We start from the raw sequence: 10539 nt of genomic DNA, 5'->3' as shown, positions 1-10539 counted from the left end.
CCCAGAAGAACCTTGTGGAAACATAAATATTGTTACCCCTCTTTTGCCTTGAAGCTCAAAACAGAAATAAGGAATTGTTCAAAAGTATCAAGGACTAACACAAGTGGAAACTAAAATTCACAGTGTCTGTTTCTAACTGACGTGCATTGCTTGCTACCATAGCGAAAATGATTTTTTTTTAAAGAGAGAGAGAGAGAGAGAAGAGAAAGAGAGAGACAGAATTTTTTTAATATTTATTTTTCAGTTTTCGGTGGACACAACATCTTTATTTTTATGTGGTGCTGAGGATCGAACCCAGCGCCCCGCACATGCCAGGCGAGTGCGTTACCACTTGAGCCACATCCCCAGCCCTAAAATATGATTTTTAAACCCATGTTCGTCAGCTTTTCATTACTATGAAAAATACCTGACAAAACCAACTTATAGAGAAAAGATTTAGCTTGGCTCACTTATTGGAGGTTTCAGGGCACGGTTGATTGGCACCATTGCTTTTGGGCCTGGGAAGAGGCACCACATCAGGACAGGGTGTGTGGCAGAGCCAAGCTGTCAACCTTAAGGTCAGGAAGTGAAAGAAACAAAGAGGAAGGGGCTGGGGTCCTACTCTCTCCTTCAAGGGCACACCCCCATACGTGAAAACGTGCCAGTAGGTTCCCCTTCTTGGAGACCACACCATCTCCTAGAGGTGTCATGCTGGAGACCAAGGCTTTAACACATGGCTCTTTGAGGGACACCCAAGATTCAAACTATAGCAGCATTGTTACACAACGTGGAGTCCCACCGGCCAACGGGGGGTGCGCTGGTTGAAGGTAGTCATGACCAGCAGATTTCATCTTGAGTACTAAATTCAAATCAATTATTAGTTTCTGCCTTGAGTTGGGAAGAAGTATGAGGCTCCATCTGAGGTGCAATTCTTCAACCAGGTTTGGCATGAGTGTGGGATGTCTTATACACACTGGCCATGTGTCTTCCATTCTAAGACCATAGCAGGTGTTCTTTTTGATGGATCTCCATGCTGACCATATATTAATTCATCATCGTTGTTCATGAGATTGTTCATGGGAAAATAGTTATGGAGCATTTTCAGCTTTTGGAAGCTAGTTTTTAAATTGAATATGCAAACGTCCTCCTTCAGTGAATGTGGCTAGTAAAGAGGAGAGAAAAGCTAACTTTGACGTCTATATCTACTAGAGTCATTTTCTCCAAAGGACAAGTGTTTGTTGTCTTATCCAGGGGTGGGTTGTCCACTGCAGAGACAGAATGGTTTCTCAAGCAGTTGAGGCTAGTTATACGTTGGAGTAAAAATTAACAACATTCACTTCCGTGCAGATGCAAATATAATCAGATTAACTTTATTTTAAGCATGTATCACATTCGAATTAAGAACAATATACTAAGTTAAGCCCGTTTAACAGTCTAGCAAAATGCATTTCATTTAAAAATTGGGTATTGGAAGGCTTGGCACATGCTGGGAGATGACTTAATGGAATTATGTGCGATATACTTATAGAGGGGCCCAGTAACCTTTGTGACTTAGCACTGAAGGTGCAAAATCAGTTTCAAAGGCTGAGAAATGTAGTTTTATAGAACATAGCATGCTATTCTGACTGTCTATGTATTTTTTTTTCTAAAAATGAAAATCGACTCACCTAAATCATACCCGAAGCACTTCAATGGGAAATTCTGACCATAAATCTGCCTTGTAAATAAATACCAGTAACCTTGTCTGTTGGAGCCTTGGTGCAGAATATAAATGATGTTGGCATCCTGTCACTGGGCCAGAACTGGCACTGGGTGTTTGCAGGGCTGTGTTCCTGTTACCTTTCAGCACCTGGGTGTCGAAGTGAGATCTCAACATAGGCAATACGAAGGAAAGAGAGACTCAGTGGCTGCCTGTTCTTCTACGTGCCTAGTTACTCAATCTACCAGTTTCTCCAACTTGCTGGGCTCATTCTATCTCTGACAAAAGACCTGAACCTGTGTCATTGTGTGAAGGAGATGATCCCAGGGAGACAGGTGAACTATAATCACTAATTAAGGAGAATTATCTTTATTCCTCCAGTCCCAAACCAGCCTCATTACTTTCTAGTTATATACCCCAAGAAAGGTTAAAGTAAGGGATATTGGTTCCCACTGATCAGGCCACAGTGTGACACCTAATAAAATGCACCATAAAACTGCATTATTCAATAGATCAGAGCATTGCACCTGCTTTCTTATCTCCTCCTAGGTGATTAAGTTTTGCACAAATGCAATTTGTTAATGTGGGGCCACATCTTCTCGAAAGTTAAATCTGTGAAATTTGGCAGGCATTCTCTTGGCTGCAGGTGCAAGACGAAAGACCTTTTCCTGGCTTTGCCAAGAAGAAAAATGATGCTGTGTTCAGATTCCTGGGAAAAGGATTCTAACACGGAGGGTAGAACCTGATTCCAGGAAAGGAGAAGAGAATTCTAAGAGCGGAGTCATGTGTTTCTCTCCCTTTGGGGGAGTATGTTGCTCCCAGAAGGCTGAGTGTGAAATCAGAAGTTTTAAATGAGGGCAGGTATTGAGCAAATCTCCCCATTAAGTGAAGCCCTCTGATATTTGGCTCTGTAGCCATTTGTGATGATAAATGATAACTTTTGCTCTTATGCACTATGAGAGCTTAATTAGAGCTTAATTAAAGCTAATGCTCAGAATCCTCTGGAAGGGAGAGTGATTCAAAACTAACTTTCATGCTGGATAGCTTAGGTTTGGAAAAGAGTGTCTTTGCTGTATATAGCGTCACCACTCTCAGGCTCCCTCCAGTCCTGTCTGAGACTTCACACCTAAGTTAAAGCAAGAGCTCTTTTTGCACTAGAATATCCTTAGCCAACACTACAAGAAGCCAAGCCTGGGTCCATCTCAGCCTCCTGTGCGTTTACATGGAAGGTCGTCTTTGAATCTGCAGGTCCAGCTCGCCATACACATGTCTCAGGGAGTCACTGGTCAGGCTGGCTATCAACTTCCGACGGCCAGGAACCCAAGGCTGACACACTTCTTCCCACTGTACAGTGGCGTTGGGCCGGATTTCACTGGAAGGATGGAGAAGAGACGAGAGGTTGGTGGATTCAGTTTCCCACCTGATCAAGAAGCAGACACTCCTTACCTGAACCACCTGACCTCCTCCTCTCAGCTGATGGTGGCCAGAGGACTGAAGGACTTGGCGGGCTGATTCAGCACATAGGAACCCAAATGAGGTCCCTATTGAGGCTTTGCAGAGCCATTCACCAACAGCCCCATTGGGGCATGGTTCCTTCCACCTGTATACATCCTCTGCTTCACAACAGAAAGCTGGGAAGACCAACCAACAATGAGCCAACCAACTCTACTTTCCTCCGGGATTAGATGGCTATCTGAATCCTCAACTGCCATTGCTGAGGCTCTGACCCTCTAATTAGGTCTTGCCAACCCCTAGGGGAGAGACCTTGTTCCCAGGCTGAACATCTGGACTATGACCCTGTTTGCTGCCATCTGCCTTTGAGTATCTCTATGCTAATTGTTAATCCGCTCAACCACCATATTGTATTCCTTCGATCAATTCAGCTTTCTGTTACTTCCCAATGTCTATCCTGGTAACTTTAGGGTAATCTTTTATGGTCTTAGAGTTCTCCTCTTCTTCTTCAGTGCATGCTCTACGATCTCCCCAAGTCTTGAGGACAAGCCTACTTCAGGGGGTGACTGAGATCCATCAGGGTTGGGGAAATATAGATTTTCATGGGATCCTTCTCACACATTCTCCTATGTAACTCTGGGAGGAAACAATATGCAGATTTTGTATGTGTGACAGTGCCTCAAAGTAGATAGACATGCTTTGACATATAGATAATCAAGCAGTGAAGTCAGTTTTCCAAGATCACATGGTCTATGGGTGGAGACGGGATTTGACCCCAGGTGTTTCTGAGTGCCTGCTCTTTCTATGTATATTGTATTTTACACTTTATTTTACATTCGACTCCTTTTCTGACCATTGTGCTTACTTTTTTCACAGGTTTTATTTTTCAAGCAAGACTTATGCTTTCGTTCAATATTTAAGACTTCCTGCAAGTGTTGTGCATGGAGGATTCCTGGTCTCTGCTTACTGACTCTCAGGGAGGGCAAGTGCTGGATGACCTGGCCTGGAACCTGGGTCAGCCTTATTCTGGGGGAGTGGAAGGGAGATGAATCAAGACCATTATGAGCATCTTGGAAAGATAAAAAGGAATCTATTCCATGGGTTTATTGAGGCAAGCATGTTGGAGTGGGCAAGGGCTTTAAAAATGACTTAGTCCAACTGTGTCATTTTACAGATAAGAGAATCTCCAAGGTCACAGAGTCTAATGGTCCAGATAATGGAAGAGCCGAAATTATAGTCAACTGTCTATTCTTTCTACATTCCTGCCAAATGGAGTTTTGACTATTTTGAATTTCACAAAAGTCTGAATATCAGCAAGCCAAATGAAGGCTTCTAAAAAGGTCTGCCCCAAAGCAAAACAACCAACTGCTTCCACCTGGAAATGACACAGACCAGTCCGGCTTCTCCGGGCCTCCATGCAAGGTGGAACTCACTCCAGATAGGACTCATTCAATGTCGACCTACTGATTCTCAAAGTTCCTTTGTGGTCACTGGCAATGATACATTCTGAATTTGAATTCCTGTGGGTTTGGAGACCTAACGCTTCTGAAAATACTTAGCAGTTTTGAGCTTAGAAGTTTTGAAAATGGAGATTGTGAGGAAAAATAATTTTTGCCCGTGCCGTGGTATGGTTCCATAATGAACACGATTATGCATGGGGCCTAGGCCGTGGGGATAGGTGCCTGATAGATGGGACCACAGAGAGAAAAAGCAAATTTGAATGGATCTATCTATTTTGGACAAAACCCACATGCTATTGGACTAACGTGTAATGCCTGGTGTCTGTATGATGAAATATTTTCTAATTGTTACAAGCTCCATAGACTCTGGATTCAGGATACCCAGGCTTAACTCTGATACTCTTGCTTATTAAGTGTAAAAACATGGGGAATTGATGGACCTTCCCTAAGCCTCAGTTTCCTCATCTGCAAAATGAAGATGTGGATCATCCCACAGCACCCATGTGGGAATTAAAGGAAATCATCCGAGCAGAGAGGCCAGGACAGGATCTAGTATGTAGTGAAATAGTCAGAAAGTATTTTAAAAATTCAGAAAATGTTTGTTGCTGTCATTTCAGTTATACCAAGGTCTTTGTTTACGAGATAACGATAGAGTGATAGAACTGCTCCTCCATCTATAATCCTCACTAGATAAATTAGCCATGTGAGGAAGTTTTATCAAATCATTAGGTCATGGCAACATTCAGGCAAGGACAAGCCTTGGGTCATTTTGGACTTTTGGGCTGAACAGAAACTGAAAGGAACTTGACCATCTATAGCTGGTTTAGTCGGTAGTTAGTGGTGGTTTAGTTGGTAGTTAGGTGGTGGTTTAGTTGCTCTTTCCCAGTGGTGCATGGACCTGGAAGATGGCTGGGGTCTGCACCAGGCAGGGAGGGATGAGTTTAAATGAATACTTTTCTGAGCACACAGGAGACCAAGGTTACTCTATCTGAAGTCCTCGATTCAGAAGAATGGGAAGGTAGGGGATGAGGATTCAGGAGAAAAATGGAATTAACTGGACAAGGAAACTGAGCTGCATTTTTTTTCTTTTTTTAGTTGTTGATAGACCTTTATTTTTTTAAAATTTATTTATATGTAGTGCTGAGAATTGAGGCCAGTGCCTCACTCATGCTAGGCAAATGAGCCACTGCTGAGCCACAGCTCCAGCCTGGGCTGCATTTTTTTATCCACCCAACAACGGAGACATTCTTATCCCCCAGTTGATAGGTAAGGAGGAGTCCACTTCAAAGACAGCGAGTGGCTTCTCCGCGATTGCCAATAGCTAAATGGCTGAGCCAGACAAGAATCTCAGCGTTCTCCTCTGCACTCAGGACCTGGGAGCTTGGAGAAGGGACTTGGGACTGTGGGAAGAAATGGGGTCAGAAAAGGACGATGGGGCATCTCTCAGGAACAGAGACCTGTCGGGGCACCTAAGAGAGTGCTTGTACTCAGAAAAGGAATTCTCTGGCTAGATCCACAGATCCCCCTGGGGAGGAGGCTGATAAGCTGGAGTAAGACCCTCCCTCCTGGAGGGACCTGCAGGACAGGCAAAGGAGCTGGGGACAGTGCTCAGCTTTGCCCTGGGAGGCTGCGGGTGGGGGTCAGTGTGAAAGAGAACTGTAAGGAAAGTCGGTGTGGCCCAAGGACCTCAATCAGATGGGCCTCCATTTGCCCTCAGGGGCCTGGGACCATACACTGTCACTTCACAGAGATAAAGGGAAGGGAGAAACAGAGGGCCACATACCTACAGACCTGACCTCTTCTGTGTGAAGTTAGAATGCCAAGATTTCCTCTAACATCAATAAAACAATGTGTATTTCAGCTGACTCTGGGTTCACCTCCTCTGGGGTCAAAAGGCTAAAGGCCTGACATCTCAGAAATCCAGGCACTATGTTAGAAATCCTGTTTTCTCTCACCTCTTTTCCTGTGAATTGGAGAAGGCATCTGAGCCCCTGGGAGCTCTCTCTACGGTGCAGCTCCAGGCATTGACTTTGACACTGATCATCTAAAATGTCTATATTAATTTAATATTTGTTAATGCTTTCCTTAAGTTTGTTATTTATAAGTGTGGCTCTATACATTATTTTAATCAGTGACTTAAAAAACAAATGATGGGAATAATGCATATATACATAACCTATGTAGTTTTTCAAACCCAGTAAGTTGATTTTATGTTTCAAGGTTTGAAAAACATTGACCTCGACATTGTTTTCCTCCCCTATAAAAGGTGGACACCGTTGGACACTGAACAGAGCGAGAGAGGGTAGGTGGGTTAATATGTGTACTGCACTTGGAATTGCGGCAAGACATGGTCAGCGTCAAGAAATGTCAGAAATGTATTATGGTTATTATTCCTATCACCTCTACCTTTGTAGTTATTGTTTGCTTTGCCTGAACTCTCTGCAGAACAATTTACAAAAGCTCTTTGAGTCTCTGTACAGAAAAGCAACTCTCTGTCCTTAATTTACAGTGATCAATTCAATATGAATTAAAGATATGTATTTGTCAACAGAAGCTATTTTTATCCAGATCCATAGGTTCTCTTGACCCTGGTTTCTCACGTGATCAATCAGAAGCATCTTGTGAAACAACTGTCCTGCTTAAGGATCTGACCTGGGACCGTGCAATGTAGGTAACCACCTCAAATAGTCACCAAATCTTGAGCTTCACCTCATTATTTGCTCTTGGTCATATAACGATCTGCATAACGATGCGTGCATATGAAAATATTCCAACGTTAAGGTGCACATGCATGTCATTTTACCTACAGATAAATGCATAACAGAAAGTGAGAAAAAATCATTTGCTCATTTTGGTAAGTGGAGTAATGTTGGAATAATCTCATTTCCAGGGGATGGATGTTGTGATAAATGATTCTCAGTAATGTGCTGAGCTATCAGGATACTCTGGCCATTTATCATCTTGAATGCACATAGGCAAATGGGATTATTATAACAACAAACTGCAGCTACCTACGGTTTGTCCTCTGTGTGTGGAGGCTTAGCTTTTATCCTACTTGGGAAACAAAGCTTAAACTCAAGTCACAAAATTGGGGAAGTTTTCCCTTGAAATAACTCACTGAACCTAATCATTTTTTAAAAGAGAAAAATGAATCTGGCGGATGAATTATTGGGTGGTCTGGAAGTGCAGAAACTTAAAAAAAGAAAAGAATCTACGGAAACGGAACCTCCCAGCATCTGAGATGGGAGGGAGGCCTGGGAATCGTGGAACATTCAACCATCTTGGGCCACACATGAGGCTCCATGTCTTCAAGGTCCCCAGAGTTTCCCAACACTGCCACCCGGGGGACCACACTTTTACATCTGCACCTTTGAGGAACACCCAGGTAAACCATAGCATAGACGTGTTCACCTTGAGCAACGCAGGATTCTTGGGACAGCCAAGGTGTGAAGCTAGCAGAAGTTTCCAGTACCCTCAGATACAGATTGTGTGGCTATTGTTCGAGAAGGAAAAATTGGATACAGCAGGGGGCTGTTTGGAAGAAGAAACGTGTTTCACTTTGCCTGAGCGATTCTTGCATCTGATTTGAGTGGGAAGGTGTGAGAATGGGTGAGCAAGACTGTCGTTTCTGACAAAAGCAGGGCTATGGCTGCTGACCTCTCCCTCTCGCTGGGGTTGATTTCTAATTTAATTCTTTTTTTTCCCCTCCTGTGACTGTCCTATTAATACAGGCAGGTTGTTATATCTTGTGCTTGCCATTTTTAAAAAAGCACTCGAATTATTTTCTGTGTTGTGTACTGCATTGGTAATAAGGCATCTCTTAAGATAGGATGCAGAAAACTGTGGGACCTGTAATTTGAAAAGAAATGCAGAGAATCTTTTGTGGGTAATGGCAGGGTCCCAGAAAGGATGAGTGAGGCCTTGCAGCTTACAGAATGGGGTGGCTTCCGTAAGAGGTGTTGGGAAGATTCCTAACATAGATGGTCACGAGGTGGTTTCCAAACCTCTCACTTCCCTTTCTTTGCCTTAGAAGGTCACCCCGTAGGAAATGTGCTAGATTGATTGATGCTGACAGGGACTTATTTGTGGTAGAAATGAAAGTAATAAACTTCAAAGATTGGGACCCATTCTGAGTGTCACACTTTAAGAGGAGCACAGACAAATTGCACAGTGCCGGAGAGGGAGGGAGCTAAAACCACATTAGTGGCCAGAAAGATGAAGTCGGGTGGGTATTTGGTCCCAAGTAGAGAAGACTCAAGGAAGACGAGACACCTGCTTGCGAACATTTGCAAGTCATCCGATGGAAGAGTCGTGGAGCTTATTTTGTGTCAGGCCAGATAACAAAATTGTCATTGGTAGGATCTCAAGGTAGAAAAGGTGTGTTTTCTGAGCTACCTGACTGTGGAATGGGCTGTCCTGTTGGGTGACAGTCACAGTCAATAGGTGTCACAGAAGCAAACCAGCAGGGCTCAGTCTGATGGTGCTGGGTGTGGAAGAGGCTGAGTTCCATTCATATTATTACAGAGCCTGGGGCAGCCTTTTGGCCCCAATGGAACCACAGTGATTCGGTTGCTAAATCTAAGAGGTGGAGTTGGAAAGAAAGGACCCATAGAAAGGGCATCTTTCAACGTCCTACTTGGCATATGCAGGTGCTCAGTGAAGATTAGTGGGTGACACATGAGGAGGTGGTATGGCAAAATGATGGGAATGAGTTCTGCAATCAGCTACCTTGAATTTGAAATTCGGCTCTCTGCTTATAAGCTGTGTGTCATGGAGGCAGCCCACTGACCTGTTAAAGCTCCAAATTCCCCAACAAAAGAAGAGACTTGGTAACTGTATCTCCCTTCTGGGGTGGCTTTAAGGATTCAGTGATGGATGTGATGGTCAATCCAACCCTGCTTTTACCCCATGCCCCACAGACCGGATCCATCAAGGAGTTGCATCTTCGACACTTTCACTAGAGAGTAGATGTGATCAGAAAAGACACAGAGGGACAGAGACAGCGTCCCACGGCCCCACGCTGCCTTCCCACTTTCTCCCAGCACATACCGGAACGTCTTCCTTTTGGGTCTTATGACTCCAGGACCTTCCAGGTACATCCAGACATTTTGAAGCGTCTCTTTTAAAGGGTTGGTGAACTCAACAGTGACAACCATGTCCGAACCAACGACCGCAGCGCCTCGGACCTGAGTCAAGGGAGAACACAGCTCATCAGTAGCCAGTAAAACCTCTCTCCTGCTTTACTGTTTCCTTCCCCATTTTCACTTTTGCTGAAGTTTTATAGTATGTGCAACCAGCCCGAGGAGGACAGCCTATTGCTCTGACTTGTGGACACCTATGGAGAAAAAGATGGAAAATTACTAATTAGAATCACACTCTTTCCCTCATTATAAAAACCATCCTAATTAGAGTTCGGGTTAATAGCTGTGGCCACTGGCTGCTTCGTGTCCGCAGGCGGTGTGGGAGTGCATTTGGTGTAGCAGCAGCCTCCTCCACCAGGGCAGCTGAGTGAACTGGCTTCTGGAAAGGACTCAAACCTCCTACCAGGACGTGAGGGATTCCTGAGCTCAAGAGAGAGAGAATGCTCCGTGGGGCTCGTGCCTTCTTGCTTTAAATGTCTAAGGAGAGAGTCCTTGTTGTTGAACTTGAAGAGGAGGACTCTCGACACTGAAACAGGGGAAAGAATTTTTCAGCTACAGCTGCAATAGCGGATCCCAGGAGGGTAGAAGTCTAGGACGAGATACAGCTATTTGTGGGTGAATTTGTCCATAACAACTCCCCCAAGTATCAGGTATTTGTCAAGCAGAGACAACCAGAGTTCAATGCCAGCTTTGACCCTTGCTGACAGTGGGGACCCAGGTGACTCACTAATACTCTCCAAGACTCAATTTTGTTTTCTGTAAAACTGGCCTGATGTTCATATGGGGTGATGTTTGTAGAAGGCTATTG

The 10539-nt window shown here is 44.1% G+C and overlaps 1 protein-coding gene across 1 annotated transcript in view; it reads right to left on the bottom strand.

Moving 5' to 3' along the window:
* Positions 1-218: 218 nt before the first annotated feature.
* Positions 219-10539, bottom strand: part of F13A1 (coagulation factor XIII A chain) — a 161475-nt gene continuing 151154 nt past the window's right edge. Inside the window, exons 14-15 of the mRNA XM_081294903.1 lie at positions 9640-9776; positions 219-3050 (exon numbers count right to left, since the gene is read on the bottom strand). Coding sequence (XP_081151029.1) covers positions 2897-3050; positions 9640-9776 — 291 coding nt within the window. The 3' untranslated portion in view covers positions 219-2896. The remainder of the gene's footprint in view (positions 3051-9639; positions 9777-10539) is intronic.

The sequence above is a fragment of the Spermophilus citellus genome, assembly GCF_964194105.1.
Source record: "Spermophilus citellus genome assembly, chromosome: 5".
Classification (NCBI taxonomy): Eukaryota; Metazoa; Chordata; class Mammalia; order Rodentia; family Sciuridae; genus Spermophilus; species Spermophilus citellus.
Note: the sequence above shows the minus strand (reverse complement) of the source record. Positions and strands in the feature narration are given on the sequence as shown.